Source organism: Fusarium verticillioides, chromosome 6, assembly GCF_000149555.1.
Source record: "Fusarium verticillioides 7600 chromosome 6, whole genome shotgun sequence".
Classification (NCBI taxonomy): Eukaryota; Fungi; Ascomycota; class Sordariomycetes; order Hypocreales; family Nectriaceae; genus Fusarium; species Fusarium verticillioides.
This window is the reverse complement of record NC_031680.1, coordinates 414,016-432,898: the sequence shown is the minus strand read 5'-3', so window position 1 is coordinate 432,898 and position 18,883 is coordinate 414,016. Positions and strand designations below refer to the sequence as shown.

Genomic DNA, 18,883 nt, shown 5'->3' with positions numbered 1-18,883 from the left:
GAATTCCTCGACGAGATATGGGGTTATGATGAAAGTTCTGATCCTATAGCCATATGATTGAGAGTTGAATAAAGACTTGGGGCCCGGCATGAACAGGCAAAGAACACCAAGTAAAACATATTGGAACGATACTCATTGCCGTGTATTGCATAATACTATTTCTACGACAGCAACCAATTAAATATGAACCTATCTGTCCATTCTATGTTACAGGTTGAGAGGATCTGGGCTCTGAGTGCGACATGACCATGGTCATCATTCTGACGTTGATATGACCGCCAAGACATGTCAACGTCACAGTGTTTACATTTCAGCTTTAATGATGCGCAGTAGGACCAAATGCTCCGCATATTGCTACCGAATCGCATGCATGGGAATTGTAATGGAAATAGTGACGACTTCGTGATGCGAAAACTGAGGCGGTGTAATACAAGCTGCGACAATTATTGGAACGAGGTGCATACTTGCAGCTGAATCAATCTCGATTGCCAATCAAGTCTATTTAATTCGTCCATGACTTGTATACGATTCATCTATTCTGATTCCTGCATTGCAATGATATACACCTGAGCTCGCTCTAGCCGTCTCGCAACCTCGCTTCACCCATACCTCCAAGGATGCTCTTCTCACTAGCCTCAGCATCACTCCGAGTCTCTCGCATCTCACGCCGCTGCACAATCCAGCTATCCTTCAAAGCATATCAATCCACCATGGCATCCACCAAGTCGCAGCAGTTCTTCCATACCTCGGGCGCGACGGACTCAGTCTGGGTTCATCAAGACCCCGTTTCCAACCGTCCATCTTTCTCCAAGTTAACGCAGGACATTGAGACTGACGTCTGCGTCATTGGTGCTGGCATCGGCGGTATTTCTACTGCTTACGAGCTCGTCACTCGTGGGCGCGAAGTTGTCCTTCTAGAAGCTCGTCAGGTACTTTCTGGGGAGACAGGCCGGACCAGTGGCCATTTGACCAATGATCTTGATGATGGATATACTGAAATTGCGAAGAAGCACGGCGATGAAGGCGCCAGAAATGCTGCTGAAAGCCATGCCTGGGGAAGAGATCGCGTAGGAGAGATCTCTAAGGTGCTTGGTATTGAGTGCGAGTATCGAAAGCTTCCGGCTTATGAAGTTTCTCAGTACTCTACAAAGGAAGCGAAGGAGCATGAGGATGAGATGAATGAGCTTCGCAAAGAAGAGGCAGCTCAGCGAAAGTTTGGCATAGACGCTAGGTTCGATGTAAGTCTCCCCAATACTCTCATCCCGATTGTTTGGCTAATGCTGTAAAGGAATCGTTGACAGTTCGTGGTTGGGATGGAGCAATCGACCAGCGCGGCGGTCTCATCGTCAAAGACCAAGCAACATTCCATCCAACAAAGTATCTCAACGGTATTCTCAAATGGCTCAAAACCCAGCCCAACTTCCGTTGCTTCGACGAAACACGCGTCATGTCCGTTGAAGAAAAAGGCATTGAGATCTTCGGCATCGGCAACAAATCCGTCACCGTCTCAACAGCGGATGGCTACACCGTCAAGTGCAGCAACGCCGTCGAAGCAACATGCGTTCCCCTCCAGAAGCTCAGCGTCATCGCTCAGATGGAGTTTATGCGGTCGTACTGCATCGCTGCGCGTGTACCCAAGGGGGCTATTGAGGATTGTCTTTTGTATGATCAGGCGGAAGAGTATAAGTATATTCGACTGACGGCCTGTGATGATGAGCATGATTATCTTGTTGTTGGGGGCTGTGATCACAAGGTTGGACAGGAAGATACGACTACTGAGTTTGGAGAGCTTGAGAAGTGGACGCGTGAGAGGTTTTCACAGGTCAAGTCTGTTGACTATCGATGGAGTGGACAGATCTTTGAGCCTGTTGATTTCATGCAGTTTGTTGGTAAGAACCAGGGCAACGATCACATTTACATCATCACAGGTGATTCAGGCGATGGTTTGACGCATGGAGTGTTGGCTGGGCGATTGATCGCAGATGAAATCGACGGCATCAAGAACCCATGGGCGGATGTCTACTCTCCCAAGCGCATCGCATCAATGGTCAAGTCGCTCCCTAGCATGATCGCCCACGATGTACAGATCAATGCGCAGTACAAGCGCTTCCTACAATCGGACATCACAGACATTGAAGATCTCGGTCGCGGAATGGGCGGAGTATTGAACAAGGTAACGTCTCTTTGTTATTGTTGTACGTGCACAAGCTAATGTGTTTTAGGCCGGATCAAAGCCCATCGCGGTGTACAAAGACGAAGATGGCAACGTCAAGCAGTACAGCGCTTTGTGTCCCCATATGAAAGGCGTCGTGTGCTGGAACACTACCGAGAAGAGCTTCGACTGTCCTGTTCACGGGAGTCGATTCTCACGAGAGGGTATTTGTGTGATGGGGCCGTCAAAGGGAAACTTGGATCCTGTTGATGAAGCTGGCAAGGCTGATCAGGAGAATGTCGCCGGTAGTTAAATGCAGTCAACAATTGAGGATATTTTTATGTAATTTAGATGCCTCAAGTTTCCGCGTATACGATGAAACGTGCTCAGGTAATACGTGCTAAACGGCTACGACGTTGTACGCGTACACATCATCAATCCACCAAAAGGCAACATGCTCAACGCGTCATCTCACCAATGAAATAGCTACGTTTACGATTAGCCCAATTATTTGCGTTTCGCAACACCCTTGCCTCACGTCAGACCACAAACACCGAAGAAGCCGAGTGTAGACGGTGACAAAAAGGATGAGACATATTTAGCCTGAAAGCTCACGTCATCTTTTCTTACATCCCATGCGGGGTAAAATTGCTGATGACGCCAACATTAGTCCCGTCATAGACGTGAGCTCGATATAAAGTCTGAGCATCATTGACCGTTTCTCATCTTGATAAGGACGTTGAAGTGGCTTGACATTGTCATTTCTGCTTTTCATTGATATCGATTCGTCATGAGGTCTCTTTTGACTCTTACTTTGGCTACGGCCACTTCAGCTTTTGTCATCCCTGAGGGTTTGGATGCGTTCAACACCTGGAAGGATGATCTGAAGCAGACGCTTGAAGACATTCCTACTCGCTTCCGCAAGACTCTCGATGAAGCGACTGAGCAGCTCTCTACTGAGTTCACAGCCGCCATCCACAACAGACTCCAAGATGAAGACGCTTTCTTCCCTGAGGATGATGTAGACGACGAGTCTGCGGATATCTTTGGCCGAACAGGCGGTGACTTTACGGATCATACGACGTACGAACTCATCGCTAAGAGCAACTACACCAAGAAGTTCTTCAAGCTCGTGCAGAAGCATGAGAAGTTTGGAAAGCTGCTTAACAGCACTGATGCGAACTACACGCTTTTCGTTCCTACTGATGAGGCATTTGAGCATATTCCTCATCATCATAAGGATAAGCCTAGTGATGAGTTTGTCGAGGCTGTTCTCAACTACCACCTTGGTATTGGGGAGTATCCTGCGTCGCGAATCTTGTTCACGCATACTATTCCTACGACGCTGAAGGAGCCTCTGCTTGGTGATAAGCCTCAGCGTCTTCGAACCAGTGTTGGATTCTCTGGGGTGAGGGTTAATCTGTACAGCAAGGTCATTGCAGTCAACTTTGTAAGTAAATCCCACTAGATTGATTGATCTCCACTGACCGTCGTAGAAAACCAAGAATGGCATCATCCACGCCGTCAACAGGATCCTCGTCCCTCCTCCCTTCATCGGCAAGGAAATCAGCCTCTTCCCCGCCCAATTCTCAACTCTTCTCCTCGCTTTCGAAAAGACCGACTTCGTCAAGTACATCCACAACATCCCCATGGTCGGCAGCACCGTCTTTGCCCCCTCCAACGACGCATGGCGCCGTCTCGGTCCCCGTGCAAACGCCTTCCTCTTCAACACCGAGACCGGCAAGAAGTATCTCAAGGCCCTTCTCAAGTATCAAATCGTCCCCAACATCACTCTCTACAGTGATGAGGTGTACTACGGCGACGAGAAGGTGTCGAAGAAGCTTTATGGTCATGGCGATGATTTCCATATTGAGCTTCCAACGCTTCTTGAGAGGAGTGTTGGTGTTGATGTTCATACTTTTAAGAGTTGGACTACTATTGTGCTGAATGGGCATAATGTTATTGGGTTTAACGATGCTGTTGGTAAGAATGGTGTTATTCAGGTTCCCAAGACTATTCCTATTCCGCCTCATAGAAAGGGTGAGCATCCCTCTGAGATGGAAGGTGAGATTAGTGTTGAGGAGTTGAAGGAGAGATTGGAGGAGTATGTCGAGGAGGAGGATGAGGACGGCTTTGAGAATGGCGAGCTGTAAGAATGTTAGTTCACAGATTTTGAAGGGATGAAAGATCTCAAGGTAGAAAGAGGAGTCGGCAGTATAGTGTAGGATAGTAGAGGGAATAAGTTAGACTACACAGAAACAAAGACTTGTCTCCCATCTGAGCTGCGTTTATGCGTACTAAGGCGATGGCACAACACTCAAGTCAGTATCAACATCACTTAACTAAGCAATATGAGCGGTACCAAGCAACACGACAGTATTAACATCACTTTAAAAATGCAAAAGAGTTGACAGAAGACCAATGAATTCCTAATCTAGATGTCTAGTCTATTCCGTCCTGTGTATCGCAATTCCCAGGATCTCTGTCACTGGTAGTCCGGCATCTTAGCTCAGACATTCTCTTCCCAAGACTGTATCAAGTCAAGAGGTAAACAACAACAAAAGCAAAAACAACCATGAGTGGGGGACTTTTCCGTCTACTCGCGCACTCAGTCTGGCATTCCCAGCTCAGACAGCTTTTACCCAACTCCGAAAAAGCCAAAGACATAGGGAAGATGGTGAGAAGCCAGTTGTGTATTGGACTTAGTTCTCAGCAGCCTTGATGAGATACTGACGCATTCCGGAATTGTCAGCCTTGCCGAGAGTCTCAATCTTGAGACCGACCTCGTTGGTCAGCTGGTGAATCTCTCCCTCGTACCGCTTCCAAGATTTAAACATCTTGAAAGTTGTACCCGCGGCGACCTCGATTCCAAACTTAGTACAAGTCATGTTGTGAGTCGCAGTGACGTCAAAATAATGCATCGATTTGTTGAGCTTGCTTTCAACGACCCAAGCGGTCTTGGGGTTAGCACCGACAATGCCAGCGTGGTCCTGAAGGCCCTGGAGATAAGTCGTGAAAAAAGCGTTATACTCGACAGTGTTGTATGCGGCATGAGTTCGGCTCGCTTCGGCGCCAGTAGGTCCATCTTGGCCGACGATGAGACGGTCGACGGGGGTCATGTGGCCCTTGAACTCGATGCAACGATCCTTGGCCATGTAGTCAGGAGCGTTGTAGAAGATACTTCCGAGAGACAGGAAGAGACGAGCAGTAGGACGGGTCTGCTTGAAATAAACGTCTCCCTGTTCAAAAGAACCATAGAGACCAATGCACTTGACACCAGGGAAGGTTGCCTTTGCCTTAGCAATGTGTTCAACAAGCGAGGCATGGGACAGGTCGAGAGCGACATAGACACACTCCTTGCCCTGGGCGATGAATTCGTGAACGTAGGGCTCAAACTTCTTTGAGTTGGCGGCACCGAGATCGATGATGTGAGTACCGGACTTGAGTTCCTGAACAACCTGCTTGGCGGTGGCCTTGATGATAGTCATCTCATCGGAAGTCTGGTAAGACTTATCAGCAATGCAGTTCCACTTCTCCATTCCGGAAGTGTAGGCGATCTCCTTGGGGAAGTCACCCTTGCCAAGGAAGGCTTTTGGAAGTTGATCGTCAACAAAAGTGAGGTTGATGGAAGAGCCACCGATGTCGATGACCTCGCCGTCGGTTGGGTAAGCAGTAGAGAGAGAAGACATATTGTCTTTAGTGAGAGGGATGATTGTGAGGTTTGTTTGGGGTATGAGTGAAGGCTGATAGTTCTTGCGAAGTGTGGTGAGTTGATGTGAAGACCAAGGTCGAGATGTTGTGAGGTTGGTGAGGAGGAAAGAAGAGAACTGGATCAACAGCAGAAGGGAACTATTTATTGGGATACTGGAGAGGAATAGCATTTGACAGTGGTAGAAAACAATGCCATTGCCAGTGGGAACAACAGTCATTTTCTGGCTTTTCCATTGTGACTCGCAGTCCTGTTCATTGGGGAGTTGCCAGCTGAAAGGGACTGCCAGAACAGATTGAACGAGGTGACAATCCAGTTGAACAAAGGCCTTGCAGTGGCAGAGATGATAAACAAGAAAGGGTGTTCATGATTCATGCGCTGTGAGTTGTTTGAGAGCATTGGAGAGTTGATTGGTGGCAGGGATTGATGGCAAGTCTTGACACTGTTCATATGGACAACCTTATAGGCGACAGTCAAACATACAGTTCGTATGGACAGACGATGCTGACAATACTACTCGGTGGGGGGGAAACACGGAACTCGACCCTTTGTGAAATATTGAAAGGTTCGGTTCATGTTACTGTCTAGGCAATTGAGCTGGTTTACATTAATTCATGGGCATACCGTAGACTACAGTCTGCATCTACAGAACAGTATTCGTACTAAGCCACCTTTAGAAGCTTTGACATACTTCACGACATATAATTCTTTGAGAAGCATGAAAAAAAAGATGGAAAGACACGATCAAAGATTGTTCAATACTAGCCAATCAAGTCTTACGTCCTGAAGTCCTAGCCCCCTGGCGTCCATCCGCTCGCACTCCAACTCTCAGGACTAATATCAGGCCAATACAGCCCCTGCGCCCCATCATGATACATCGACGCATCAATAAACTGCAAATCCAAAACCGGCTGCGACAGCAACTCCTGCAACGACGGCTCCGACAACGCCATACCCGCCGTAGGGTTCAACACATCCAACCCCAACAACCCCGTGTCCTGCACTACATATTGTCCCCGTCTCGCCTCAAGCGCCCTCATACAAACCTTCATAGCATCAACATGTCGACAAAACTCCTCCGCTGCAAAATTACCATTCTCTTTCAACTGGTGCAGAAATTGCGCTGCTGACTCGAATTGCTCTTTATCACTGCGACATTCCTTTCCGTCGATTAGGCTTGAGATGGCGAGGACTGTGGCGGATGAGAAGAGGTATTGTGTGTAGAAGTAATCGAATGTTGCAAAAGAACCATCGATCCAGCAGTCGATTAGGAGGCGGCACGAGTGACGTGCACAGCGTATACACGCTTCGGAGAGCGTCATGGCTGATACGGGGATTTGAGGCTCCGTGCGAGGCTGAGTGTCCCATGCTGAGACGTGAGTCCTAAGAACATGCAGAAGAATAGGACGCGTTGCGGTTATGGCGACTTGGTTAAAGTACAAGTGCAGTGACAAAGGCTTCGGACTCGGTTCAGGTGCATCAGTCGGTTCAATGTGAAGATGCGGCGGCAACTCCTCCACAAAAGCCCTCAGATCCCTCAACGCCTCCTGGACCCTCTGCGAGAGTGTTTTCTGCTGTGGTCTCCTCGTGTAAATCGCATTAATCACCTTTGCCGCCAATCTCGCGAGTCTCAGACCCGCGATGAAATAAGATGAGTCGGCAAAGTCATCTGAAGGAGTGTCTAGGACTGGATCAGTGGGGAGATCGACTTCGATGTCGTCGTCTTGAATGGCGACGGGATGACCGAGACGAGAAGCCCACATGCGATCAAAACTGTAAGCAGTCCACCATACGCGGTTTCTGTGTTCGCGGGCGCCAGCGTCGCGGAGTTGGGATTCGGGGACGTTGAGGTGAAGACCCATTACGACGGAGAGACGGACTGATGAGCCGGCTAGGGCGTACGCTGTATATCGACGGTTAAGAGCGAGGGAGTAGAAAGACTATATTGTCAGATGATCCTCATAAATATGTGAGAGACTTACCAGAAGAAGACGAATCTCAATGGCATCAATGCGAGGTCTCTCGCTAATTATGCGAAGAATACGAGTCGCCCTCGCAAAATACGCCATACCCGGAAAGTTCCTATCCTTGGCCGCCGTCCTCGTAGAGTACATCTCCCCAATCGCAAACAAAACCCAAAGCTTACTCCTCAAAAGCGAGTCCGCCGAATGCGGATTAAGTATCGTCTGCTCCAGCCCCTCCAGGATCTGACTCTTCCTCACGATATAATAAGTCCTACTAACATACTTCAACGCAACGTTCACAAGCAGCCTTGCCCTAGAGGGTATAGGCCACGGACAATCCTGATCCGAAAGCGCAAGCAACCTCTCATCCGGTGCATAGTTCACACGGGGTATGTGACTATGCCCTGGTTCGGAAATGGCCTGGCGAAAGCGTGTTGCGAACGCAGCGTCGGAGGCTTCACCGATGAGGACAGGGGTGTGAAGAACGTTCATGTCGAAGAACCAGGGCCGTTCTTCGAGGAGGGTTCCTTGGAGGGATGAGGTCTCGGTGCTTGAGACTTCGGGGATGGAGGGCTCAGGCCGAGGTTTGGCGTCATCTTGACGAAGACGCTGGTTCTCGGCGATGAGATCGTCAATGTATCTGGGCAATTGTTGAACAGGGGGAATAGATGGTAAAGGGAGGGGAAACGTACTGTTGGCTCACTTTGACGAGACGGTTCTTTCGGGGGTATGAACATTCGGCGCCTTTACTTGCTTGACGGCAGTTTTCGCAGGGTTGACCGCCTGAGCATTTTACTTTTCTGGCATGACATCGCCGACATCTGAATCAATTGGTCAGATCTGAAATCCATTCTACAGAAGTGAAAGGGTCTTACGCTGTAGATTTGGTCTTGCGCTGTCGCTTTCCGGGGCTCAATGGCGTAACAGTCGAAGACCCAACATCCTCCTTATCAGAGTCACTCTGATTCTCAGCCATTGTCTCAAACCTAGCTTCTAAACAGGTGATCTTGCAGGCCGAGCAACACAGTCTTAACCAATTACCCACCCGATATATTCCTGATTGGATAACCGAAGTACCGGCAAGATCTGCAATACCGAACTGTGTCGTGTGACTCCCCAAAAATACAGAAGTAGGTTCGGTTCAATGACACCGACTAAAATCGGCGAGAATTTTACCTTTCCCGTGCTGACTCATCACTAACCTCGGCAGAAAAGTATGCTTTTCGGTGGTTTTTGTAGTTCCCGCCGAAAGAGGTGAGTGGAAATAAGACGGGCAGAGATAAAATGCGTCCGACACCGCTGGGAGAAAGTCATAGGTCCACTATTGTGAGCCAAGATGCAAGGAATTGGGATGTTTTAAATACCTGATTAAGAAGGTGAAGAAAACTCTTTCTAGTAACTATTTGTACTACAGTTTCAATGGATTAGCTGGACATCCGTTTTCCAATTTTTCTGTATTTCTTACCTCGTTATAATCCATTCGTTTACACCATGGCAGAACCAAAGCCAGCCCTCACATCTTCTCCAGAATCACCACTACCCCCAATATCTGCAATAGACGACGACGTCGCTCAAATCCCCTCCTGGCGAAAATGGGTCATCCTCTTCGTAGTATGCTGGATGCCCCTCCCCATGACATTCTGGAGCACGGCCATAATGCCCGCGACCATCGAAGTAGCATCCGACCTCAACATACCCGTAACAACCATAACGACCATCAACGCTGGTGTTTTTGTAGCGCAGGCGTTATCGGGGCTGATATGGCTACCTGTTAGTACGATTATTGGACGCAGGTCTGCGTACCTTGCTGCGAATGCGGTGCTGTGCGTTTGTGCGATTGGATGTGCGACTGTACCGAATTTAGCTGGTTTTGCGGCGCTTTGGATTTTGGGAGGGAATACGGGGCCGTTCTTTTTGGTGGCTGGGCAAACTATTCTGGCGGACATTTTTGATCCTGTAAGTATTCTTGGTCAGTTTTGGGTTTGTTGCTAACATGTATTAGACTTCTCGAGGGACTGCTGTTGGGTTCTTTCTGGGGAGTTGCGTATCCTTCAATTCAATCGGTAAGTCTTTCGAGCCTCTGTCATGAGATGGTACTAAGATCACAGCACCTCTTCTCGGCAGTATCATCGCGACATTCACCAGCTGGCGAGTTATATATGGCGTTGAAGCTGGAATGTGTCTCTTTGGTCTCATTCTCTCTTTGTTATTCATCCCGAAAGCGAGTGAAGTTGAGAATCCCAAGTTGGCTGAGACGACACGACCCCGAACAGCTAAGGAAATTCTTCGGACCTTCAATCCGATGCACGTATTCTGCCAATTCAAATATCCCAAGGTCATCCTCGCTGTATGTATTCCTCCCAATTAAACAAGTCCAACACCAACATATCAGAACATCGCCTGTGGTCTCCTCGGCTTCAACCAATACGCCATCCTCTCCTCCATCCGCCGCGTCATAAACCCTCGCTTCACCCTCACATCCCCTCTCTCCAGTGGTCTCTTCTACCTGGCTCCTGGCGCTGGATTTCTCGTTGGAAGTACTGTCGGCGGTAAAGTCTCCGATGTAGTCGTCAAGCGATATATGCGGAAGCGGAACGGGCAGAGAATCCCTGAAGATCGCTTGAACAGCAGTCTAGTCAGTGTTCTCATTATTCTTCCTCTTGGAACACTGCTTTATGGGTGGAGTGTCTATCATAGACTGGGTGGTATGGCGTTGCCGATTATCAGCGCGTTTATTGAAGGTTTTGGACTCATGGCGTCGTTTAGTGGGCTGAATACATACGCAGCTGGTACGTCAATCAACTTGACAAAGAGACTCAACTAATACTTTTTAGAGGTTCGACCAGCACATAGAACAGCAGTCATAACAGGAAAATACGTTGTACAGTATAGTTTCGGCGCAATGAGCGTTGGCGGCGTTGTCCCAATGATTGACAGCATCGGCGTAGGCTGGGCCTTCACCGTTAGTAAGTACATCTCTCCACGTCCTTTACTCTCCACTAACTAGTCAAAGTCACCGGCTTCTCAATGCTCGCAGGTGTCTTGGTCCTCCTCATCGCGCGGTTCAGCAAAAATTGGAAGGCATAGGTTAAGACATGGCTTAGATAAGATTCCAGCCGGGAATGATGATTGTTACGAAAAACGGGCGCGAGATCTAGATGCGGGGAAATCTAGATCTAAGCGGCGCTTAGAATGAATTACCATAGAGGGAATAGATAAAAGTTATCATTTGAGTGTTGGGCTTTTCTAGCTACAGTAGTCGAAACTCACTCCTCATTTTCGCACGGAAACCGAACTACTTCGGCTTGCATTCCTTCGCCAAGCCTCGTTCGCATTCGGTCCCGAGGGGCGAGTAATTAAATAGTCGTGGAATCTGGGGATGGGGTTGGCTGGAATAAGCCATTGAGTTTGGTGGTGGAAATTTGCGCTGACATGAGCTAAGATGACTTGGTCGGGTATCGGCATGGGAATGTCCATCCTGGGGATGTTAAGACAGACAGTTGCCGTTGCCCATCCTTCATGTTGTTTCTCTTATTATCGCAGATCTTCAACAGTTGAAAAGGGTTGCAAGATGTATCGCGATTTATTACTTCTCACTGCATTCTTGGGTTTCACCCTCGCGCAAAGCGGCGCTGATCCGTACGCCCCAGTCTACACGACATGTCCCTCGTCCCTCAAGATCCGCAGCGCCAAAGACGTACACATGCCTCCCTACCCCTGATTCCACCATATCTAACTATCCCAGGGCCTATCAGATGAAGAATCATTTTGGCGTGAACAGCGTGCAAAGCAAATGATCCCCAATCTCGAAGACTACCTCAAACTCGCCAACATTTCGAACTTCAACGTCACAAACTATATAAACAAGCTCAAGACTGACGATGTTCCCATCGTTGGGCTTTCTGTCTCCGGTGGAGGCACGCAGTCTGGTCTTGGTGGCTTAGGTGTCTGGCAAGCCTTTGATGCCAGATCTTCTATCGCAAGAGCCGCTAGAACAGGCGGCTTGACGCAGCTCTTCTCATACATCACCGGTCTATCCGGCGGAGGCGCCGTCACCGTATCCCTTCTGTAAGTCCCCTCCACCACCATCCCAATCACCATTAACATCCCAGTGCCGCAAACAATTTCACCACAACAGACGGTGTCAAAAAAAGCCTCCAACTTCTCCCTCGACTACACAGCCGGTCCAGACGGCAACCAAACAGCCTTCTTCACCAGCATATTCGAAAACATGGGCGCAAAAGACGAATCCGGCTTCCCCGTCTCCGTCGCCGACACGTTCGGTCAATTCTGGCGAACTTGGCTCCCTGAGGATAAAGTATACAGCAACTACTCCGAAATCGCCTCCAAAAACACTGCCTTTTCTCTCGGCGACGCTCCAATGCCAATTGTGTGCTTTGCAGAAGTAATCCCCGGAAAATCCCCCGAGATTGGAAAACTCATGTATCCGGGCTTCAACAAATCCACACGCTTCAATCTCACAGCATATGAAGTTACACCCTTTGAGTTTGGAAGTTGGGTCGGCGGCCGCGTGCAGGCGTTCATCCAGACCAAGTTCTTGGGTACTTCCATGACGCAGGGCAAACCGCAGAATAAGAGTGAATGCGTGCAGGGGTTCGATAAACTTACGCTCATGCAGGGGACGACTGCTAATGCGTTTACTGCATGGTTTATTGATTCGTTTTATGGAATTCCGGTGTTTGCGAAGAGATGGTTGGAGAAGAGGCAGAAGGTCAATCCGGATATTAACGACGTTCCTATTCCGAGGGATCAGTATGATAATCCGCTTGTTCAGCTTGTGAATGAGACGGCGATGTACTTTGATTTGACGTTCAATGAGTCGTTGTGGGCGACGTATCCGAATCCGTTTGAGGATTATAATGAGGATATGAAAGGTGTTTCGGAGCTTCTTTTGGTGAGTAATTCTGACGAGGTTTTGGATGATGCTGATTGTTTAGGTCGACGGAAGTCTTACGCTTGAGAGTAATCCTCTTCGTCCGCTGATCATTCCTGAGCGTAAGCTTGATTTGATCATTGTTTACGAAGCTTCATCTGATGCGCCCAACTCTTGGGTCAACGGAACAAACCTCATCAGTAAGTCCCCTCTTCTCCTAGCATGATCTTAGCTGACATCTCAGACACCGCCGTCACCGCTTCCCAAGGCAACATCCCCTTCCCCAAAATCCCTGACGTAAACACCATCGTCGCCCAAAACCTCTCCTTCCAACCAACATTCTTCGGCTGCAACGCCTCATCTTCCACGCCCCTCCTCCTCTGGCTGCCCAACGCCCCATGGACAGGGTACACCAACTACTCCTACACACAAACCCAATTCACACCCAATCAAGTCGACATTGCGCTTGAGAACGCCTTCCAGGTCGCTACGTACGGTAACGGCAGTGTTGATGAGAATTGGCCTGCTTGCTTGGCTTGTGCGGCGATTAAGGGCTCGTTGAGAAGATTGGATATTGAGATGCCGAGGCAGTGTGAGCAGTGCTTTGAGAGGCATTGCTGGAATGGGACCGTTAGTGAGAGGAAGGCTACGGCGGGGGATTTTGATCTTAGGCCGAGATTGGATCCGGAGTTGAGCTTTGCGAAGTGGAATGAGAGTGATTGGGAGAAGGAGGAGAGTGCGGGTGGTGGAAACGCCAATGGAGGGGATAATTCGGCTGGTGTCAAGCTTGGTCATAGTTTGGTTGGACTGGTTCTGTCGCTGATGGCGATGGCTTCACTGCTGTAGTCAGACCCGTCGGGGTATCGGCTGTAGGTAGTCAATTGGCATGGGTAAAGACAGAATATCGGATTCATGCTTTTAGTCCAAGATGTCAGGCGAAAGAATCAATGTGATGATAAATCTCATCGCACTCTGTCCACTGTAGGGTGAGTGAACTTTAGTGGACACGCTACAGAGGATCAGCATCGAGTCCACTGAACTAGAGTGGCTACACGCGATGCAGTGCACCCATATCATGACTCAATGCACTACCACCGTCAATCAATCTACAGCTAAGGTATCTAAACATCCTAGTTCTTCACCTGCACGCTCTCCCTCATAACAGCTGGTTCAATCTCCCCATCAGTAGACTTATTCTCCTCAATCTTGGCCTCATCAACCCTTTGTCAAATCAACAGCCTTGAGCGCAAACATAACAATCAACATCGGCGCAAGAGAGCACGTCGCAGCGATAGCGAGAAGGCGCTGTGTCTCACGATACGCTTGATCAATAGCAGCGCGAACAGGTGTGCCCTTTGCGAATTTCTGCGCGACGACGATGGACTTGTAGATCTTGAAGGCATTGGGCTTGGCTTGCTCGGGGAGATATGTCGTGAGTTTCTGGGGGAGGATGTTGTTCCAGATAGCGCCGCCGACGCTGTAACTGTTAGTAAGAATTGATTGAGGGGGGGATGGACTAACCTGGTACCGACGGCTCCGCCAAAGTTCATGGCTGCGTAGTATACACCCGTCACGACGGGGACGTCTTCCTTGGCGACGAGAGCCTGGATAGAGACTTGAGCAGCGGTTTGGTAGAATGCACGACCAACGCCGACAAGAGTCTTTGCTGTGATGAAAGAAGCTTCATTGGCGTGGCCTCCGTTCATGTTGACAAAGTGAATCATGAGGCCTTGACCAAGAACACAAAGCGGAACACCGATAAAGACAAAGATCTGGCTGCGCTTAGTGTACTTCATCAAAACACCAACGAGCACCGAAGCGATCTGGAACGCGACACGAAGAGCGTTACTAGAAAAGTCAGCATTGCATTACCTATATGTAAGACGTACTTACTCAATGCGAGTAGCGTGTCCAGGACTGAAACCCCCAGCGACTTGGAGATAACTCGGAAAGAAGAGCGTAAAGCAAGAATAATGGAAAAAGTCCAGCATGGATAAAACACAAGCTGCAACGACAGTTCTCTCCTTGATCATTCGGAATGGAACGAATGGAACCTTGGCAAACTTTGTATCCCAGACGAAAAACACGCCGATGACGACAACGCCAATGACTAGCATGGCGATGTAGCTCCCCTGGTCCCAGCGATCACTATTCCTCGCACCCGTAAGCGAAAGCGGAATGAGGGTGAGACCAAGACCGAGGACAAGAAGCACAGCACCAAGAATGTCGAGATCAACCCAGACAAGATTCACGATCCTCTTGCTCAAAGGCTGTGTTTTATCAGCTGCGTCCCAAGCGCCCTTTCGTCTATATCCCGCCTTTCTCGCGCGTCGCTGAAGGACATATAAAGTAATAATGAGAGGTGCCGCGCAGAAGGGTAGGATGAGAGCCCACATTCCGTAACCCCAGCGCCAGGTCGAGTGCTTGAGAACACTGTCAGCGACAATGGACCCGAGGTATAATGTTGGGATGGAAGCGAAGGATTCGGGGAGGGATGTCCAGAGACCACGGTTGATGAGGCTTGTCGTGTCGGCGATGAAGACCTGTTGCATGATGACGTAGCCGGTATCGCCGATTGATTCAAAGATTCCGCCGGCCTGTGACGTTAGAGAGATATGAGATGGGAATGGGCGGGCTTACGATATAGGTTGCGATGTTTTGACATGCTGCGTACATCACTTGCGAGAGGACGAGGAAGAGGATTGAAAATGTTAGACCTTCAGCTCTACCAAACACCTGGGATAGTTAGTTTGCGTTGGAATTGGTTGGGAGGTATGCATACGTTGGAGAACTTTGCCATGATGGGATATGTAACGAGACCGATGATTGTACTAACGACATTGGCTGTCGCAAGCGCTGAATGGCGCTGGAACGCAGAGGTAGCGTATGCATCGTAGACCTTTGTCGCGTACTTGAGGAATTGGCATACAAAAGTCGTTGCAAACAAGCTAAATTGTTAGATGAAACATATGCCCAATTAGATGAACGTACCCAGTAAACGCGACGATCAAAGCCTTCTTAGACCAAGACTCCCTCAGAATATCCGTATTCGAAGCTTTCTCACGCTCCTTCGGCACAGCTTCCACGTCGGAGCTCCGATGAGAATTATGATCTGCCATTGCAATAAGCTTAATCGACAATGATTATTCACTGCAAAGTTGAATGCAACGCTGTCTGTTTATATTATTCGAGTGACGGATGAATTCCGCGCCCACAATCCGGTGATCCATCTAATCTTATCAGATTTTCATGCATCGCGTGATATCATTGGTCTGCCAAGACTGGCGTGGCATGACTTAGCCGTGATCTGATAAAAAAAAGCCTCATGTTTTACAGGGATTGATGGAGCCGCGTTCTTATTCTGGGAATAGTGGTGGAGAGGTTTAGGTAAACGTGGATCACATGAAGATAAGTTACGCTGGTGGGTTTGGCGTTCCGAGAACAGGCGATCTCCAATGACACGTTTTCTAATCCCTGCGAAGAGTTTTCGCATCTGATTGATGATGAGATTTCAAGTTGGGACGACTTGCTGGTGTTGCTACGAGCTGGAGTGATCTGCCGTATGATCGATGATAACCTTGTTGTTATCAATCTGATCAGTAACGTGGGGGCCATGTAAATCCACTGAATGGTAATCGTTGACCATGCGAGAATGAGACGCATGTCGACTTACGACCTTGTCGAACTCCGAGTATTCGGAACCGACCGTTGGAACGTCTGTGCGAATAACATCCGTGAAAACTTGATGCGCAATAGTTCATGCAGTGCATTGAGGTTATTACCCACGCGATGGTCCTCGGAATGATCCGCTGGTCATCTACAAAAGCTCCACTTGGGGAGCAAAAGCGCCGAGTTCTGGTCTGCAGACGAGTTACCGCTTTTGGAACAGACATCCACCGTCTCTCACGATGAATTTCCGTGCCCCATGTAACAAGAGATTCACGTCACAGATGTTCCTGGGTGAGTTAAGCGAATGGCATTCTATGAGCGAGGATATTGACACCCCTAAATTACAAATTCTATACTAAATACCAGTTGTTCACCAGACAACTGCTTCTATACCTCTCCCCATCTCAGGCCTCTAATGGAAGACTGTCGAGCTCTGTCGCATCTAGCCAAGGTTGTTTGGACTCTTGGCTCGAATCTTGGGTCCATACAAGAAGAATATGACTGGAACAGGTACAAGAGCCAACGCCAAGAAAGCAAGGATGCTGTTTCCCCAGCCAAGACCGAGATCATCGTACATGGATAGTCCAGCGAGGGGAAGCATGGCGCCAGCGAGAGATCGAAGGACTGTCATTGCTGCGACGGCGGATGCTGCGTAGGTGATGTAGGCGTCGACGAGATAAGTTTGAAGACACATCTATCTTGTTAGTAATGCATGGTGAAAGCGAGAGGGAGTGTACTCACCATGATACCCATAAGACCAAAGCAAAACAACGCAACGCCAATCATGGGCACAATCCAATGCACATTCTGATCCGCCGCCCAACCATACCAAAACAACGCCCCCACAATGAGCAACCCCGAAGGCAACGTCATCCAAATCGGCAACCGATCCTCCGGCACCGTCTTCCCATTCTGCGCAATCTTCTTCTTGATAACAACATCCGTCATGACCCCAAACGTTATCGTACCAAACAGCATTCCAATACCAGTAGGCAGATACGCCAGACCGATGGTACCAGTGCCGAAACCGTACTGCTGTGCGAAGACGAATGTGAAGGTGCTGAACATGAGGTATAGCACGCCATAGACGATGGCGACGTAGAGGGAGAGGATGAAGACGGGGAGATGGGTGAAGAGCATTCGCATTGGGCGGATGGAGGCGTTGCTTAGGCGTTGTTTGGGCGTGAGACCGTCTTTGTCGAGGATGGAGTAGAGGTCTTGATTGCCGGTTTCTTTCTTGAGTTTGGCGGCTTTGGCCCGGAGGAGGGTTGGCGCGTATGTTTCTGGGGCGGCGAAGTAGCACAGCGCAGCGATGAAGCCGGTCTAATGGTCAGTCACAACATCACACACTCAACGCAATGACTTACAAGAATAGCAATCAGCCAGAATACCCATCGCCATCCAATAGCCTCAACCATATACCCCCCCGCCAACGGTCCAATACACGGTCCAAGTAAAGGCCCCATAGCCCAAACAGCCATAGCCTTGCCCCTCTCCTGCACGGGAAAGATATCCGATATAGTTCCACTACCATTAGTAACAGGCGTCGAGCCCGTGAAGCCCATCAAGAAGCGAAAGACAATAAGCATGGGCATGTTTTTGCTCAGCGCCGTAGCGACGGTCATTATAAGAAAGAGGACGTTGGCGATGTTGAAGACGATAGCGCGACCGTAGATTTCGCTGAGGGGCGCGGCGAGGAGGGGGCCGAATGCGAAGCCGAGGACGTACACGGAGACGACGAAGGTAGCGATGTTGCGGTTGGATGTTTCGAATTCGCGCATAATGTCTGGGACGCCGGGGGCGAACATCGAAGAGCCCTGTGTTGTTAGAGGTGTAGTTTGTGGTGAGGGAGGGACGTACGAGAGGTCTGAGGTGTTAGTGATGGTAAGGGGAGAAGCATAGGGGACTTACGTTAGGAGAGTCATGACGGATAGGGCACCGATGCACGACCATTTCTTCTTGGCTGGCCAATTCATGGGATTGTTAGGATCATCTGGTCCATCCCAGCCAACAGCATTCGGATCTTCATCCTCAACAACGTCTTCTCTGGTAGCGCTCTCTTCATCCTTCTTCGCAGTGCTACTGGTATAAGAAGGCGTGAGGGTCCTCTGACTCGCGGGCCGTTCAATATCGAGGGAAGCTTTGTTTTCCGCCATCGTGAAGGCTGAAGCTCGTGTAGCTCATGAAGACAAAGAATACTGCAGAAAGAGAGAATAAAGGGGTAGTGAACAGTTATTTAACACAAGCCACGACTCACGAAGCGTAACGAACGAGCCAATCAAGTGCCGATTCGAAAGCGAAACCGAGGGTGAACCAATCGCGTCGCATTTTCGGGTCCGTTTTAGAGCCCGCGCCGGGTTGGTTATGCGGGAGCCCCACACGGATCTGGCGAGTTCCGTACCGTTAGTTATGCAGATACACGGGATTTGTGCAGATTTGTGCAGAAGACGGCCGGATGGCCCCTTTTAATTTTCCCGGGCACGGAGTTGTGAATA

At 49.2% G+C, this 18,883-nt stretch overlaps 9 protein-coding genes across 10 annotated transcripts; 5 read left to right on the top strand and 4 right to left on the bottom strand.

Annotated features, from left to right (window-relative positions):
- Positions 1–535: 535 nt before the first annotated feature.
- FVEG_13159 (hypothetical protein) lies at positions 536–2,537 on the top strand. The gene is made up of 3 exons (XM_018902537.1): positions 536–1,238; positions 1,289–2,173; positions 2,223–2,537. The coding sequence occupies exons 1-3, from the start codon at positions 618–620 to the stop codon at positions 2,463–2,465; spliced, it is 1,749 nt and encodes a 582-aa protein (XP_018761301.1). The 5' UTR covers positions 536–617; the 3' UTR covers positions 2,466–2,537.
- Positions 2,538–2,761: 224 nt separating this feature from the next.
- On the top strand, positions 2,762–4,569 carry FVEG_13160 (hypothetical protein). The gene is made up of 2 exons (XM_018902538.1): positions 2,762–3,602; positions 3,649–4,569. Exons 1-2 carry the CDS (start codon positions 2,943–2,945, stop codon positions 4,303–4,305), a joined length of 1,317 nt encoding a protein of 438 aa, XP_018761302.1. The 5' UTR covers positions 2,762–2,942; the 3' UTR covers positions 4,306–4,569.
- Positions 4,570–4,854: 285 nt separating this feature from the next.
- Positions 4,855–5,841, bottom strand: FVEG_13161 (hypothetical protein; the record flags this gene model as incomplete). Its single annotated transcript, XM_018902539.1, has 1 exon — positions 4,855–5,841. One exon carries the CDS (start codon positions 5,839–5,841, stop codon positions 4,855–4,857), a length of 987 nt encoding a protein of 328 aa, XP_018761303.1.
- A 736-nt stretch (positions 5,842–6,577) lies between these two features.
- On the bottom strand, positions 6,578–9,026 carry FVEG_13162 (hypothetical protein). Its single transcript, XM_018902540.1, has 4 exons — positions 8,701–9,026; positions 8,518–8,646; positions 7,844–8,465; positions 6,578–7,801 (listed from the first exon to the last, which is right to left on the bottom strand). The coding sequence occupies exons 1-4, from the start codon at positions 8,799–8,801 to the stop codon at positions 6,653–6,655; spliced, it is 2,001 nt and encodes a 666-aa protein (XP_018761304.1). The 5' UTR covers positions 8,802–9,026; the 3' UTR covers positions 6,578–6,652.
- A 290-nt stretch (positions 9,027–9,316) lies between these two features.
- FVEG_13163 (hypothetical protein) lies at positions 9,317–10,912 on the top strand (the record flags this gene model as incomplete). The annotated part of the gene is made up of 6 exons (XM_018902541.1): positions 9,317–9,781; positions 9,828–9,888; positions 9,934–10,172; positions 10,218–10,614; positions 10,660–10,791; positions 10,839–10,912. 6 exons carry the CDS (start codon positions 9,317–9,319, stop codon positions 10,910–10,912), a joined length of 1,368 nt encoding a protein of 455 aa, XP_018761305.1.
- Positions 10,913–11,396: 484 nt separating this feature from the next.
- On the top strand, positions 11,397–11,897 carry FVEG_17459 (hypothetical protein; the record flags this gene model as incomplete). The annotated part of the gene is made up of 2 exons (XM_018906713.1): positions 11,397–11,522; positions 11,571–11,897. 2 exons carry the CDS (start codon positions 11,397–11,399, stop codon positions 11,895–11,897), a joined length of 453 nt encoding a protein of 150 aa, XP_018761306.1.
- Positions 11,898–12,056: 159 nt separating this feature from the next.
- FVEG_13164 (hypothetical protein) lies at positions 12,057–13,565 on the top strand (the record flags this gene model as incomplete). The annotated part of the gene is made up of 3 exons (XM_018902542.1): positions 12,057–12,740; positions 12,784–12,919; positions 12,964–13,565. 3 exons carry the CDS (start codon positions 12,057–12,059, stop codon positions 13,563–13,565), a joined length of 1,422 nt encoding a protein of 473 aa, XP_018761307.1.
- FVEG_13165 (hypothetical protein) lies at positions 13,441–15,896 on the bottom strand. Of its 2 annotated transcripts, XM_018902543.1 has the most exons (6): positions 15,711–15,896; positions 15,502–15,667; positions 15,360–15,455; positions 14,613–15,316; positions 14,241–14,567; positions 13,441–14,196 (listed from the first exon to the last, which is right to left on the bottom strand). In XM_018902543.1, exons 1-6 carry the CDS (start codon positions 15,836–15,838, stop codon positions 13,935–13,937), a joined length of 1,683 nt encoding a protein of 560 aa, XP_018761308.1. In that variant the 5' UTR covers positions 15,839–15,896; the 3' UTR covers positions 13,441–13,934. The 2 variants fall into 2 exon arrangements, with proteins under 2 accessions (XP_018761308.1, XP_018761309.1); XM_018902544.1 differs by having other exon boundaries at positions 15,502–15,896.
- Positions 15,897–16,680: 784 nt separating this feature from the next.
- Positions 16,681–18,570, bottom strand: FVEG_13166 (hypothetical protein). The gene is made up of 5 exons (XM_018902545.1): positions 18,300–18,570; positions 18,249–18,255; positions 17,756–18,205; positions 17,130–17,711; positions 16,681–17,082 (listed from the first exon to the last, which is right to left on the bottom strand). The coding sequence occupies exons 1-5, from the start codon at positions 18,542–18,544 to the stop codon at positions 16,831–16,833; spliced, it is 1,536 nt and encodes a 511-aa protein (XP_018761310.1). The 5' UTR covers positions 18,545–18,570; the 3' UTR covers positions 16,681–16,830.
- Positions 18,571–18,883: the final 313 nt, after the last annotated feature.

What these genes read in the sequence shown, in the direction of transcription:
- FVEG_13159 (XM_018902537.1), top strand. Translation starts at nt 618, where the DNA reads ATGCTCTTCTCACTAGCCTCAGCATCACTCCGAGTCTCTCGCATCTCA. An exon ending in GCATAGACGCTAGGTTCGAT is followed by an intron (nt 1,239 to 1,288) that starts GTAAGTCTCCCC and finishes AATGCTGTAAAG; the next exon opens with GAATCGTTGACAGTTCGTGG. An exon ending in TGGGCGGAGTATTGAACAAG is followed by an intron (nt 2,174 to 2,222) that starts GTAACGTCTCTT and finishes AATGTGTTTTAG; the next exon opens with GCCGGATCAAAGCCCATCGC.
- FVEG_13160 (XM_018902538.1), top strand. Translation starts at nt 2,943, where the DNA reads ATGAGGTCTCTTTTGACTCTTACTTTGGCTACGGCCACTTCAGCTTTT. An exon ending in AGGTCATTGCAGTCAACTTT is followed by an intron (nt 3,603 to 3,648) that starts GTAAGTAAATCC and finishes TGACCGTCGTAG; the next exon opens with AAAACCAAGAATGGCATCAT.
- FVEG_13162 (XM_018902540.1), bottom strand. Translation starts at nt 8,801, where the DNA reads ATGGCTGAGAATCAGAGTGACTCTGATAAGGAGGATGTTGGGTCTTCG. An exon ending in CTCGTCAAAGTGAGCCAACA is followed by an intron (nt 8,466 to 8,517) that starts GTACGTTTCCCC and finishes ACAATTGCCCAG; the next exon opens with ATACATTGACGATCTCATCG. An exon ending in TTGAGATTCGTCTTCTTCTG is followed by an intron (nt 7,802 to 7,843) that starts GTAAGTCTCTCA and finishes CTGACAATATAG; the next exon opens with TCTTTCTACTCCCTCGCTCT.
- FVEG_13165 (XM_018902543.1), bottom strand. Translation starts at nt 15,838, where the DNA reads ATGGCAGATCATAATTCTCATCGGAGCTCCGACGTGGAAGCTGTGCCG. An exon ending in TTGATCGTCGCGTTTACTGG is followed by an intron (nt 15,668 to 15,710) that starts GTACGTTCATCT and finishes CTAACAATTTAG; the next exon opens with CTTGTTTGCAACGACTTTTG. An exon ending in GGCGGAGCCGTCGGTACCAG is followed by an intron (nt 14,197 to 14,240) that starts GTTAGTCCATCC and finishes TAACAGTTACAG; the next exon opens with CGTCGGCGGCGCTATCTGGA.
- FVEG_13166 (XM_018902545.1), bottom strand. Translation starts at nt 18,544, where the DNA reads ATGGCGGAAAACAAAGCTTCCCTCGATATTGAACGGCCCGCGAGTCAG. An exon ending in TCTGGCTGATTGCTATTCTT is followed by an intron (nt 17,712 to 17,755) that starts GTAAGTCATTGC and finishes ACTGACCATTAG; the next exon opens with ACCGGCTTCATCGCTGCGCT. An exon ending in TTGGTCTTATGGGTATCATG is followed by an intron (nt 17,083 to 17,129) that starts GTGAGTACACTC and finishes CTAACAAGATAG; the next exon opens with ATGTGTCTTCAAACTTATCT.